The sequence below is a fragment of the Oreochromis aureus genome, linkage group 22, assembly GCF_013358895.1.
Source record: "Oreochromis aureus strain Israel breed Guangdong linkage group 22, ZZ_aureus, whole genome shotgun sequence".
NCBI lineage: Eukaryota > Metazoa > Chordata > Actinopteri > Cichliformes > Cichlidae > Oreochromis > Oreochromis aureus.
In genome coordinates, this window is record NC_052962.1 from 31,949,906 (window position 1) to 31,964,776 (window position 14,871).

A 14,871-nucleotide genomic window follows, 5' to 3' on the forward strand; every position below is an offset into this window, starting at 1 on the left:
CACTCCACTGAGAAACTTAACAAGGTTTTATCCCCTGAATAGAAAATAAATTATACAGTGTATACCCAACATAACATGAACTACACCTGTCATAACATAAAAATTTATAAAGACCAGATGAAACTAACCTTCCCTTCGTGATAAACTGGTTCATATGAAGATATTTTACTTTCATTTTCGTTGATAACCCTAAAGGTTTACCCCAGATTTAAACGACGTTTACTCTCAGAGTAAATCCCTATTGGCTCTGATCGAGGCTAAAGGTGACGTTTCTCCTGGTTCTCCATTTTAGCTTTAGCTTCTTCTGGACAAGCAAATAAAGTCTGTTAAAGGTTTGGCTGTTTATGGTCACAATGTAGAAGATGAAGAAAGAAGAAAGAAGATGAAGGCCTTCATCTTCTTTCTTCTCCTGGGAATACAGGGGGCAGCAGCAGGTCAGTTTGACTGTTATATTTCTGTCTTTTATATGTCAGATTTATGTAATTTGAAAGACAAATGGACGGACTGTTTGCTCCCCAGAAATACGCTAAACATTTAGTTGTAATGGATCCTAGTACACTGTTAAAAAAAAAACATCTTAAAAAACAGTAATATTCCGCAGCTGGGGCGCCAAAATAATACCGTAAAATAACAGAAAATAACTTCCTCATAAAATACGGTTATTTTCAGTAATGAAAATACAATTTGTTGCCCTAATTTTAAATGGGATTTTGCCTTTTTCAAGTGCTTTTAAACATTAAATTAGGAACATTTTAATGTGATTAAACAATGAAATTACCTATAAACAAGGTCAATGAATGTGGCAATATGAATAATAATGCTTAAATTTACAGAAATATACAGTTAACAGTTGGGTTAAATAACATTATTTGATGTAAAAAAAAAAAAAAAGTTGTATATTCAATTATATTTGATGTAATACTACCTTATGCAGCACAAAATAATTTATCTTTCAAAACATGTCAAAAACTAGATATTGGCTTTAAAATTACAATTCACTGTTAATTTGACATAATATCACATGTAAATTTAGATTTGAAGTGTAATTTAACATAAATTTCCTGAATATTTACTGGACTTTCAGTTTGAATTAAGTGTGCTCCCTGTAAGATTGTGGGTTTTATCTGTCACAAAACACCCAAAGAACCCTTATTAAACAAAACCCTGATTATAATGAAATCAAGATTATGTTAATTCTTGATCATATGTTGTGTATGAGCAGTTTGTAGATGTTTATTTTACTTATAACCAAGGGCGTAGATTTGGTTTTGGCATTGGTGGGGACGGATGATTCAACCATCGAACCCTGCCCTGTTTCTTTTTGTCTTTGCTTCTTCATTAAAAAAAAGGAGAAATATACTACCCTACATATGCTATTCTACATGCTTTTAAACCATTTAAAATTACAATTCATAGTTTTATGTGAATTATATAATGTTAAATTACTTAAGTATTTAAGACTTTAGTTTATTTGAGCCATATTCCATATAAATCAGGTATCATACAAAAATAAATAGAGTCATGACAATAAAAGAATATGACTTTAAGGACTTAACAACATTAGTTCAGTTATAGTACACCAACACCTCTGACACATTAGCACTAAGGGAACACTGAATGACCTGGTGGTTTTTGTCCATAAAACTACTCATCTAAGATTACCACAAAAGATCTCTCAGCAAAATTATGCAACATTTTAGGCACACTATTTCCCCTATCAGATCAGTGAGCTGGGATGTTTTATTCTAAACATGAACTACTATTACAGCAACAGGCATGGACTACTGGTGTCCCACACAACAACTCAATGTCCACTATGTCAAGGAGGCAAACACATGCCCTCTCCTCTCGTTAACTGAGATAAATTGCTGGCATGTTTGTTTTACATCTGTACTGTCCAGTGTCTCCTGGTGGAAATACAGCAGCATTGTTTAATCTCATTTGAATCATTGTTGACCATAGCCATGTTTTAGTCTTCTGAGAGCACTGAAGCTTCTTTCAGCCTCAGTACATGCGTTTTATCCTCAGTTTAAAATTATTATTCTGTGCTTGAAGTGCCTCACCTTTGGCCCTGGCTCCTCCCCTCTGACTGCACTAGGACATACTGCCACCTGATAAAATAACACATTGATTCGTGCCATATAAAAAGTGGGACATGTCAATTCAGATTCTTTGTCAAATATACACTAATGAATCAATTTACATCAGCAGCCTAACAACTGTCATGATAATAAAGACTAGTAAATCTATAGCACCGAATCATCAGTCAGTGACCTGTGACCTCGCCTCTTCACCGCTGTCTGAGCTACAACATGGCAGAGCTGCCTCTGTCACCTGATAAATAACAGTGAGACATTCCAAATACATGCAGTCACACATGTGCTTCAAATACAGTCATGAACCAACAAGTCATCATCCAATTCCACCTGTGATCTTGTGTCACCATTACTCTCTGAGCTTTGAGTTGGTTCTTCTGTCACCTGACAAATAGGACATACATGACAATAAGAATAAAATGTGGAGCTGCTTCAGTGCTTCTGTCACTGTGTGCAGATCTTGACTCATCAGTAATGTTTGTAGGGTGAGTGCATTTTTAAAACAATTTGTGCAAACTGCACTACAAGGTGGAATATTTGCAAAATCACGACTACCTCATGATATTTTGTCTCAAAAATTAACCCTATGAATGTCAGTACCATTAGGATGAAATTATTATGTCACCAACATTATAACGTTAGACAAATCATTTTAACTGCCTCTGTAAACTAATATCCTGGATTGCTCGAGGCTGCCGTTTTCTCTGACAGTTACAATCAAAATTAGAAATGCTACTCTGAGACTGAGATAACTAATAGTGCTGCATGTTGTGCAGTTAGTTTCCAAAACACGTTATTCATGGTTACATACAATTTTAGACTGACGTGGACCAAAGCCTAGCGCAGCCTGTAACGTTATTATGACGGACACATTTTATGCGTGAACTTGACTCTAAATGACTTACAGGTTTCTTTGAAAAATACTTTCTTATATCCAGGTTCTTCCTTTTTGCTGCCATCCTCCTCTCCTCCTTGCAGGTCCTAGCAGCGCAGGCTTGCCGCTGCTAAAACTAAACAGAGCTCCCTGAAAGGCACAGCCAATCACATTGGCCATATTTGTCACATGAGGTAGAGAACGTAATTTAACTCTTTCTGCACCGCTGGGTGAATGAGACGTTGAAGGATCGGGTTTTTTTTTTTTTTTTTTTTCCTTTCTATCGGGTTTGTTTTTCTTTACTCAAGAGATCAAATTATTGGTGGGGACAATTCAGTAATCGCTGGATATTGGTGGGGACGTGTCCTTCCGTCCATGCCAAATCGACGCCCTTGCTTATAACACATGAGACATTGTTTCAATCATTAACATGGATTTTATTGACAAAAGATAAGCCTTCCTGGAACAATCCAAGAACAACTAACACTTATGCATAAACAAAGGTACGAGAAAAAGAATGTAATGCAAACGCACATTTGAGCACAAAAGAAGGGGACGATGCCACCTCGAACGTTCATCTGCCTCCCCACATCTGGAGCAACGAAAAGGGGTATATTTGAGGCACATAACCTGCAGGTTTAGAAGTAGCTCTAGCTTTCTGAAAGTCTCACATTCAGGGCTGCTGCTGGCCATTTGGGTTCCCTTGGAGAAATTTGCAAAGTAATCATATGCAAAGAACAACTCGAGTAAAACAAAAGCCTCATTGTTATGCTGATTATACTTAACTGATAAGTATTGATATGTTGTAAGTTGTCACTTTAACACAAACTTTTACCAAAATAACTGAACAAATGGGACTGTGTTTGCAGAGCAAGCACCACAAGTTAAGACAATGCTACACCTAAAGCAGGACAGAGTGACAGAGAGCCTGTCAGCAGACAGTAACATACCAACTGGCTAGCACTAATGCTAGCTAAATGCGAATAGGATTTGCAGCCTATATTTCACTTTTCCCCTATCAAGCAGGCCACCCGTGCTGTTGACATTGACCATGAACCGGAGACCAGTGCTACTGAACAGCAGATTATGTTATCCTCAGGATAAAAATAAGAACTTTTTATGCTCTCCACTCATAGTCCGCAATTTTGGCGATCAACGTCAGAACCTTTGGATTGACTGCAAGGTTTTTCTTAGACGTGTTCCACTCCACTTTGGATCCCTTGTCGGGGTTTATCTTAAGGCATCTGTCGAATGAAAAACAACAACTTCATTAAGAAACTGAGGACTGGACTGTATGTGTTTTTTTACATTTGCAATGAATCTAAGTGTAGATTGAGCTTGCTTTTGAGTGCGTGTTTGGACATACAGGTCATTGTGGAACAGAGGGGTGATGCAAAGATGTTTGGTTAACCTGTGAGTCTATTGCAAATGCTGTTTCAGGTTAGTGAAACATCTGTGAACATCTACTACTCAAAGGTCTCTTTCTATAACTTGACATGAGCGCGAATCAAGGATATTTCAGAGACAGCCATCTGAAACGCAAATATTAGTTATTTGTTGATTTATCAATCTACAAATCATCTCAACACTCAAGCATTGCTCATTCTTATGTGTTTTAGCTGCAAATGAAAGGAGATCTGATGATTTGATTTGGATTGCATAACTTTAGATTTCACTGTCTCATCATTCTTATGTCTCAGTGCATAAAATTGACTGGTGCCGCATACCGTTGCAAGAATTCCAAGGTTGCTGCCTGGGCTACTGGATAAGAAATGTTTGTGCAGTAGTAAGAGCCAAACATCAGGATAAGTGCGTCGCTGAAGATAGTGATATGGCCATTCACAATGGCCTGGTCCACAGATAACATGAAGTGCTCGGCTGCCAAAGTAGAGTTTCCTGTTGTGTACATGAACAAGAGACAAGGGGACAAAAAACAAGTCCACAAATGACTCAAACAACTAACTGCAATGTTACAACTGATGTATATCAATTACATACACTGGCATGCAGTTTGGGCCCCACGGTCAACTACAAGGTGTCCAAACTTTTGCTGTGGGCCTTTTCCTTTTCTGTTTAAAAAATATGAAAATGATTTTATTTAAAATTAAATGTCATCTATAACTTTAAGCCATTTGGAGATTATTTCATCTTCTACTTGCTTAACTGTTCACATGAACTGAAATGTTGACCATGGGTGCCCAAACATTTACATTAAAGCACCACAACTGTGACAGGTGTAATCTTTTGACATCCTTAAATGCAGCACAATACTCACCTTTACAGCTTACTGAATAAATTTGAGAACTCACGCTACTAATCTGCAGGGAAGAAACAAAACCTTATGAATCATGAAACCTGCCAAAATCCAAATACATGTATGCAATGTACGTTTAAATGTAGTCAAATAATTCGCCTCAGCTGTTTTAGCCCTACTTCCTTTCCACAAAATAGAAGGAAATACTTGGCTTACCTGTCCATAACATTTTACAGGGCAAAGCTAGCACAGTGGGCTACTTCTATTTCCTATTTCTCTCACTTCATCACGCAGCACATCTTGGCACGCACGAGCTCTCTACAAGAATGCAGGTGTGTTGCTAGAGTGGAACAGGTCGCCTATTAGCTCTTAAGTTGCATACTTAATTTCACATTAAGACAAATGCATCAGTGGCAGCTGTCATCGCGGCCCCCTAACGGGTATTAGCGGTGCTGTGTTTACACGGTCACAGAAAGCTGGCAGCTAACAAATTAGCGAACAACAACTCTGCTAGCTTGTTCCTGAGATCTCACAACATTAACTGTTTCTTACAGTGACCCACTCGCTGAAGTATTTCCTTACTGGATCCTCTCAAGTCCCAAACTTCCCAGAGTTTGTGGTTGTTGGGATGGTTGATGATGTTCAGATTGATTATTATGACAGCAACACGGAGAAAGCTGAGCCCAAACAGGACTGGATTGCCGAGAACACAGATCAGCAGTACTGGGAGAGAGAGACTGCAAACTGTTGGGGTTCCCAGCAGTCTTTCAAAGCCAACATTGACACTGCAAAGCAGCGCTTCAACCAAACTGGAGGTTTGTTCATGTTTCATTTTTTACTGATATTTGCTGTTAATGTTTTCAGTGTGTTTTGTTTACAGTAGTAATCAGGTTTGCGCACATATTAAATGTTTCATTCAGATTACAGATTAAAATTATTAACATAATAATTCATAATGAATTTAGAACTACAGTACAATAATCAAATAATAAAGATAAATTCATGATATTTGACGTTTTCTATTTATATTTAGGATTTTTTGCCTCTGAAACCTTGATGGTTGTTTTTGCTACAATTTCTTAATAATCGATTATTCAGAAATTAATCTCCAGAAAATCAGCTGGATCTAAATAATCAGTCTGAGGTGTATTTGTTTTACAATTATTGTGAACTAATATTTGACTTTTAATAAAAACAATCCTGGACTGAAACTCTCCTTCAGTGGAAGCTTCTAGAAAGACCTCAGGACAGTCTGGTGTGTAGTTTTCCCGCAGTTATAAGATTTTCTTTTAGAACGATAAGAGGCTGCAGAGTTTCAGAGGATGGAAACTTAAACCCAGGATCAGGATCTGTGTCTGCTGCTCAGGATCCATCTTAGTGTGTTTGTCTCTTCCTGTAGCTCACAGGAAGTCGCTCCGTGTCTCAGTTCAGACGACCCTCACAAATAATCACATGTTGTAATAAATTATAGAAAAAGAAAATATGTCAGACACCATCAACAGCATCTTAGGATGAAATAATTTATCATCTAGCTGAGATGTTAAATGTGCTGTGATGTCACAGTTTTGACAGCAGTTTTTCCAGATTCCATTAAACACATAATAATAATAATAATAATAATAATAATAATAATGTTATATTTAATACAAAAAGTAGAATCAAACAGGGTTGACTTTGTAACAGGCTGAAAGTAGAGACAGCTCAATGACCCGTTCACTGTCCACGGCCTCTTTATGAATGAATTTAACTAAATGCATCAGCCATTGTGAAAATAAAGCAGACATTCAGCCCGTTTTCATGAGGAAATGTTTTCAGGATTGTCTTTCATTAGCAGAGGTTCCATAAATAAATCGGTGACAAACTTAAAGCTACTCTGTGGAAAATAAATAAATATTTAACTTTTAGTTTTACTTCAATAGTACAACAGTTTGGTGAGAAGTAGATAGACCAAAAAAATAAGAAACACAAACTAACAGACAGACGTTTAACAGTTAACAGTTTCTCTAAAATTTACTCTGATTTTTTAAAAATAAGACAGTAAATATGAGTTTCAGTCAATGTTTAATATTTTTGGTCCCAGATTTAAAATTTAATGTTTTTTGTTTTGTTTTGTTTACTAATAAACAACAACCTGAAAATATAATCAAGGAAAGTAAAGTGTTAAAATGTCTCACTTTTCCCATAAACTGGCTGAAGGCTGATTATTAAGGTGATGTCGTTAAATCAGGACGCCGTAAAATTCAGCAAGAACCCTTCCAGAAAGCCTCCCTATGAGCGGTGAAAAAACCCACGGGTTGTTTTGGTCATTAACCCTAGAACACTATCGCTATAAATAGTAACACAATCACTAATGCTGGGTGATTTTTACCCAATATAATATAACCAATAAAAAGTAATCAAATATATCAAAATATGACAACACATGCCAAATTTGAGTGATCTTCTTTCACTTTCAACTGTGCCATGTCTAACAAAATGAAAAAAAAAATCCTAAAACAAAATAATGACTCTGGAAAGCTGGTCTTTGGTCCACCCATTCCTGGGACATTTGAGACTTCCCTGGTGAAAGCACAGGCTCCTCGACACGCAAACAGCTGCAGGAGAGAGAAATCATGTAAATGTATTTGCTCGGGTGTAAATCACCCAGCGATAGTGTTCTAGGGTTAAACAGAGACACCTCTAGAAAAACCTCAGGACATTCTGGTGTTTAGTTTCTCACAGGAAGGATTTTGTTGGACTGATGACGGCTGCAGAGTTTCAGAGGATGGAAAGTAAATCTAGAATCAGGATCTGTGTCGGCTGCTCAGGACTCCAGCTTAGTGTGTTTGTCTGTTCCTGCAGCTCACAGGAAGTTGCTCCACCTACAACAGCATAGATAAACTGTGCAGTGATATCTCTGCAGGCAGGACGTAGATGTGCTAACGGGAGAAAATGAATTCTGTTTTTTCCAGTGTCTTTTTCTAAAATCTACATTGTTAATGATGATTGGTTTTAAAAATCTTCCACTGAGACAAAAGCAGCCATAAATGTAGATCCTCTATATGTTGATCACGTCTCTGTGTCAGTATAAGACTTTAGTGCAGCCTCTCTCTGGTTCACTGCAGTCTTTGTCTCTGTTTTTCTGTCAGGTGTTCACATTGTCCAGCGGATGTACGGCTGTGAATGGGATGATGAAACAGGTGAAGTGAATGGATATCGCCAAGACGGTTATGATGGAGAGGACTTCATAAGCTTTGACCTGAAGACAGAGACGTGGGTCGCTCCAAAACAACAGGCTGTCATCACAAAGACGAAGTGGGACAGTAACAAAGCTACAATCACACAGTATAAGAACTACCTCACCCAGATTTGTCCTGAGTGGCTGAAGAAGTATGTGAACTATGGGAGGAGCTCTCTGATGAAAACAGGTAAAATCTATGACCAGAATTAGATTGTTAACCAAAAGTTATATGTCTCAGTTTATTACTTAATATGATATTAAATTAACCTTTTCATGCATGAATTATGAAAACCTCAATCAGGCTTTTTTTTTCTTGAGTATTTTTATTCATCTTAAGGCATGAAAAAAGATTTTTGAACTTCATTTTTTAAACATATACTTTTCATTTTCAAAGAGTATTTTTACATGTCCACTTAGTTGTACAACAAACATTTTGACTTATGAATTTGACAAATGAATAATTTATATACACTGTGTAAAAACTATTACATAACAAAAATATTTTTTTTTATATATTTTAAAACTATTTTATAACAGTATAACAATATATGTAACAACTATAACAACTATAACCCTGCAAGGCATGGAGTGACTCATCAGTGCCCAATGTAGTGGTTTATGTGCAAGTTTACCATCAACACCGACACAAATACAAGAAAACAGCCTTTGAATAGTTGTGCACTGTAGTGACCCCTATGTGTGAAAGGGGTAATATAATTGCACTTCGCGTGACATTTTGACACATTTTTTAAATTTAATTTAATTTAATAAACTACATCACATCAAAAGAAATTGGTATGGTTTAAATAATAATAATAATAATAATCTTTTAAAGTTGCTCCTGGTCGTCATAGCAGATCATCTTCCACAGTTTTAGCTCTGATATACTCATTTCTAATCCTTCTCACTCCTTATGATAATTTTAATATCTCTCCAGTTCGTCCCTCAGTGTCTCTCCTCCAGAAGTCTTCCTCCTCCTCAGTCACCTGCCACGCTACAGGTTTCTATCCTGACAGAGTCGAGATGGTCTGGAAAAAAGATGGAGTGGAGCTTCATGAGGGTGTGGACAAAGGAGAGATTCTCACCAACAATGACGGGACCTTCCAGATGAGTGTTGACCTGGATGTCTCATCAGTCAAACCTGAAGACTGGCACAGATACAGATGTGTGTTTCAGCTCTCTGGTGTGAACGAGGACATCGTCACCAGACTGGACAAATCAGAGATCAAGACCAATGAAGGTGAGTCTGGAATCAGGATCAGATGAGTGATAAACGTGGGAAACACACACTTGAATTACTGCAATAGCCCTGTGGTTCATGTTGGATGAGAAAGTTTGTTTGCTTTGATATTCTTTCTGTCAGCTTCTGTCAGAATAATTTTAAGGCCTAAATCAGTTTAGACCAAGTTGTGTTTTTCCACCACATTTTTTCCTTGCTGAACATTGATGAATATAAAACATGTTCATGTGTGGCCACTGATTATCTGACTAATGGACAGTTTTAGAAGATTAAATAGTAAATGGGGGAAAATATATATTTTGAAACATTGCCAATAAATTTGAACATAGCAATGTATTGAAATTAAATTTAATGGCAGAACTTTTATTGTTGGAATGAAAACAAAAATTAGTGAGACAAATATGTAGTGACCATAAACAAAGCTTTTGTAGATGATTGTTATCTGATTGGAAACTTTTTGTTCTCACCTTTTGTTTGTTCTGTGATCCACAGGAAATTCCTTCTCCCTGATCATCCCTGTTGTTGTTGCTGTGGTTGTTCTTGCTGTCATCGCTGTGATCGCATTCATTATTTACAAAAAGAAGACAGGTGAGAAACAAACTTCCTGGATTTTTCTTGTATAATGCAACAACAATGATGACATAGTGCAAACAATAATAATGATAGTAAGAGTAATATGACTTAATTGAAGTCATTATTAACAGTTTTCAAAAGAAAACAAACAATGCACACAGGATTAAACAGGTAACAACCAAAAGCAGTGTAAGCTGAGTCTTCAGGTTAATATTAAAGTATTTTAACACTTTCTCTGCCAGCAGGATGATCAGACTCTTTTAAATCCTCAATATATTACAACGATATTCATTAATCATGCTTGTTGTGTTTCATAACTTGCCCCCTTTGTGGGTTTTTTGTTTTTTGTTTTTGTTTTGTTTTTTTACACCTGAGCTACAGTTTGGTTGTCAAGGAACAAAATAACCACCAACTCAGTTATTGAAACCCAAACATTGTTTCTCTTTTCTTAACCATCAACTCTGCCAAACAAACACATCCTAAGGTACACCTTTACCTGCATTAGAAATGTGTACGTTCTCTACCTTCAGTCGCTTTACTTATAAATTTTACACGAGCACATTTTGGGTGCAAGGTCACAACATATCTATAAACACATTAGTGAGTAAGCCCAGTGTCTATGTTTTTAATTTTACAAATTAAATTAATGCTTTTGTCCAGATTACAAAATGAAAATATGAAATTATGTTTCATGCCTTGTATAATACATGAAAAAAATTGTGTTAACATTTATAACAAATTACTAACATGATGTATTTTTTCCTTTTTATTTCAGACAGACGTCCCCCATCTCGTAAGTTAAACTTTGTCCCTTTTCTCTAATCTCTCGTCCACACTAAATTAAAAAGGGTTTCTGTACTTTAATCTAAACAGTCTTTCAGGGCTGTTTCCTGTTGTGTTCGATTGTTGTAAAAGTGACAGATGAGAGCAGGATGTGGACTAACATTGTGTTTCTGACCTACAGCTGTAGAGAACCGTGAAGTCCAGGAGCAAATGCTTCCTCAAGCCTAAACCACAAACAGCTCTGCACACAGTGAGTTACTTCATATTTGTGTCTCATGTTTTAGCTTTCTTTTAAAACTTATGTAAAATAGTGTCTGTAGTAAAATCTCCTGTTTAAACAGAACCAAAAAAGTGCTTTAGTATAACTTTAAATCATATTAAGAGAAAGATGCTTTCAAAATAACATTTCATGAAATGATTTAACAAAATTAAAACAAATGTGTTAATTCCATTCAGAAACACATGAAGTAAATACTCGATTGAATCAGAATTTTAGATCTTAATGAAACTGTAAAAAGGTTATTTGTGGATTTGATTAATCCTTAATTTATTTTATTTCTTTTTTATCTCTACAGAGAACCTGAGAGAAGACGTGTCAGCTCGTTCTTCTCCATAAACTGGAATTCATTGAATTTGTTGACTGTTCACATCATAAAATCTGTTAAAAAGATCTAAAATCTAAAATATAGTTGCAGATGCTTATTAGTCAAGATTTAATGGAAAGGAGTTTGAAAATGAGTTGGCAAACATTACATCATTAACATATACATCATTAAATTATTCTGAATATGTTGTTTTCAGTTTAAAAAAAAAGGCGATTTAAATGAAAAGATCTAATTCTGTTTAAATGTTTCGGTATTAGTATCAATATTATGACAGAGATCTTGATAACCATTTTCTCGGTAAAGAGCTATTATTTTTTACAATAGCGGATTTATTTTGCTTTCTTATTACATACGCAATAAAATAAAAACCTTTAAGATTATCCGATATTCTGACCACCCTGCCTGTAACCTAGCATTGGGATTTAAGATTATCTGATTATCCTACTGCTTGTAACTTAGCAAAGTATCGATGCAAAGAATTTCATACACGCCATCGACTCTTGTACGTGTAAAATAACACTGAGTTAAAAAAAAAAAAAAAAAAGCACCGGGCACATATTCAGAACTCAGTCCCAAATAATTTTATTAAAACACCCTCGGATGAGGTATTTTGGTTTTGTGTGGGAAAGACTTTTCTTTTTTTTAGAGTCACTTTTACATCAGGTTTTCTCATTAGCAGAAAACTCTCGATAGACAGAAAAACAAACCCTAAAAGATAATTACTGTGAGAAACTGCCTTGTTTTGCACAAGGAGTCAACAAAACGTCACCCATAAAAACAGCCCCTCTAATCAATATTAATATTTCTTAATGCTTGTAACCTAGCAAAGTACCGACACCCGTGCAAAGAATTTCATACACATTAAAACAATTTCATCCTCGGATGAGGTATTTTGGTTTTGTGAGGTAAAGAGTTTTTCTTTATTTTTTGAGCTACTTTTACAACAGAGGAGACCGGGCCTCTGCGATTGCTGTGCCTAAACTTTGGAACAGTCTGCCTCTAGAAATTAGGTTCTCTCCAACACTTGACATTTTTAAAACCAGTTTGAAAACACATTTTTACTCTTTAGCTTTTAATTGTAACTGAGTTTTGTTTTGTTCTTTGTCTTTGTTTGAGCTGCTTTTTTTAGTCTGTACAGCACTTTGGTCAGCCTGTGTTGTTTTTAAATGTGGTTATAAATAAAATGATTAAACAGAAAAAACACTCACCTCTAAGCTTTCATCCATGGTGATAACAATCCAACTTTGGGACTAGCGAGTAAATGTCAGAATGAAAAGCATGATGATAAGTTGTTTGTTTCAGCCCCCCCCCCCCAGCAGCAGGATGCACGCAAACTTTCCAAAAAGGTTCGTTATAAATCAAACTTGTGTACTTGTGGTAAAGGGCGTCATCTGTGAAAGGCTGTATTCAAAAAACGTTTGGTTTTACCTGCTACATTAAAAAAAAAATCACGGTATGGGGTCTGTGGTTCGCTGCCCTTCTTTCACTGAATTAATGGTCAGCTTTTGGCAGCCGATGTTCCTTAGTCTAGTTTGCTATTTTGTATTTCAGGCTGACTTTCCATCTTTAATAGGCGGTGACTGAACCTTGGTCCTTTAAACACGGATACTTTGTTATCAGGGCCATGGCTACATTATCAAATTCTACGCTGGAAGGACACATTTTGTATTTGACCATTTCTGACACTCTGCAATATAACAAATTTGAGTTTGGTACTTGGATGCAGAAGAGTACCATTGTTAAGAAAGGCTTGGTTTCCTTGTTCTAACTGCTCCTCATAACTAAACTCGAGTATTTGGAATTTTAGGTGTCAAGGTTGTGATCTCAGTGAAGAATCTGAAGAGGGAGATACACAGAGACAACATGAGTAGAGGGCGTTGCTTGAAGAAATAAGGCTGGGTCTCAGTGGGTATATTACTTCAGAAAATAAAAATACAATACAAGAACATATCTTTAAAAATGGTGTTTTGGGGATGTTACAGTGAAATAAATAAAAAACTTGCATATTGTCCAGCCTCAAAACAGAATATGTAGCCTTTAATAAATCACAAACATTAAGAATTACAGCGTCTTAAACATCTACAGTGAGGCCAAAAAAAAAAGTAGAAAAACTGATTTCATCACACTAGTTGAGCAATGAAAAATCATGCGGCCATTCAGCTAATCTTAAAGGCTCATAAAAGAAAAAGTTTATGACAAAGTTAAATGTATTGAGTCTGTCAAAACTAAAAACAAAACTACGATAAAATAAAAAAGGAAACAAATTGTCCTCGTTTTTTCCAAAAATGGTGACAATTTTTGTTTTGCCCATTCTGCAAATTCTGTGCGCCCATCTGGGTCATCCTCGTTGAGATGCTGCAGTAGCTGGAGTTTGTAAGGGTGCCATTTGTGAGTAGCTAATATCCGCCGAGGGGATGTTCGACTAATGCCACTCTCCAGTGACATGCGGCGAGTGCTACGCTGTGGGCTCTTGCTGAATGAAGCTAGGACAGCCACTGATGTTTCTTCATTAGTGACAGTTTTCTTGCGTCCACATTTTGGCAAATCCAACATTGAACCAGTTTCACGAAACTTAGCAAGCAGTTTGCTAACTGTAGCATGGGAGATGGGTGGTCTCGTAGGGCGTCTTGCATTGAAATCTGCTGCAGTGACCCGGTTACTGCGTTCACCAGATATCAACACAATTTCGATCCGCTCCTCACGTGTTAACCTCGACGTGTCAATGGCTGTTAACACAGAGAAACTTGTAAATAACTCATGAAAGAATAAAGTTACGTTGAAACCAAGCACACCATTGTTTTTCTTGTGACATTACCAATAAGTTTGATGTGTCACATGGCCCTCTTCCTATTGAAAAAACAAAAGTTGTATCCAAGATGGCCGACTTCTAAATGGCCACCATGGTCACCACCATCTTGAGGAGTTTGCCCCTCACATATACTAATGTGCCACAAACAGGACTTTAATATCACCAACCATTCCCATGTTATTACGGTGTATCCATATAAATGGCCCACCCTGTACTCTGTGTTTGTGCTCTGGTGACATTCTATTAGGCAATGTTTTCACTCTAAAGGGAGCCTAACAACACAGAGACACAATAGAAACAATAGAAACTTTAAACTACAAAAAGTCTGAGCAGCATGATTCATAAACTAAACATACTTCTGTGTGGAAGCAAAGGCAGAAACACCCGGCCTCTCTCCTCGCCTCCTTATTTCATCAC

At 36.6% G+C, this 14,871-nt stretch overlaps 1 protein-coding gene and 1 long non-coding RNA gene across 3 annotated transcripts; one reads left to right on the forward strand and one right to left on the reverse strand.

Moving 5' to 3' along the window:
* The first annotated feature begins 312 nt into the window (after positions 1-312).
* LOC120435697 (class I histocompatibility antigen, F10 alpha chain-like) lies at positions 313-12,189 on the forward strand. The gene is made up of 8 exons (XM_039605596.1): positions 313-434; positions 5,779-6,039; positions 8,353-8,631; positions 9,382-9,684; positions 10,177-10,272; positions 11,033-11,050; positions 11,222-11,290; positions 11,616-12,189. The coding sequence occupies exons 1-7, from the start codon at positions 383-385 to the stop codon at positions 11,266-11,268; spliced, it is 1,056 nt and encodes a 351-aa protein (XP_039461530.1). The 5' UTR covers positions 313-382; the 3' UTR covers positions 11,269-11,290; positions 11,616-12,189.
* LOC120435698 lies at positions 3,489-5,288 on the reverse strand. Of its 2 annotated transcripts, none has more exons than XR_005609846.1 (3): positions 5,246-5,288; positions 4,698-4,866; positions 3,489-4,214 (listed from the first exon to the last, which is right to left on the reverse strand). It is a non-coding gene; the product is annotated as an uncharacterized LOC120435698 (long non-coding RNA). The 2 variants fall into 2 exon arrangements; XR_005609847.1 differs by lacking the exon at positions 5,246-5,288 and adding an exon at positions 4,969-5,035.
* Positions 12,190-14,871: the final 2,682 nt, after the last annotated feature.

What these genes read in the sequence shown, in the direction of transcription:
- LOC120435697 (XM_039605596.1), top strand. Translation starts at nt 383, where the DNA reads ATGAAGGCCTTCATCTTCTTTCTTCTCCTGGGAATACAGGGGGCAGCA. An exon ending in GCGCTTCAACCAAACTGGAG is followed by an intron (nt 6,040 to 8,352) that starts GTTTGTTCATGT and finishes TTTTTCTGTCAG; the next exon opens with GTGTTCACATTGTCCAGCGG. An exon ending in GAGCTCTCTGATGAAAACAG is followed by an intron (nt 8,632 to 9,381) that starts GTAAAATCTATG and finishes ATATCTCTCCAG; the next exon opens with TTCGTCCCTCAGTGTCTCTC.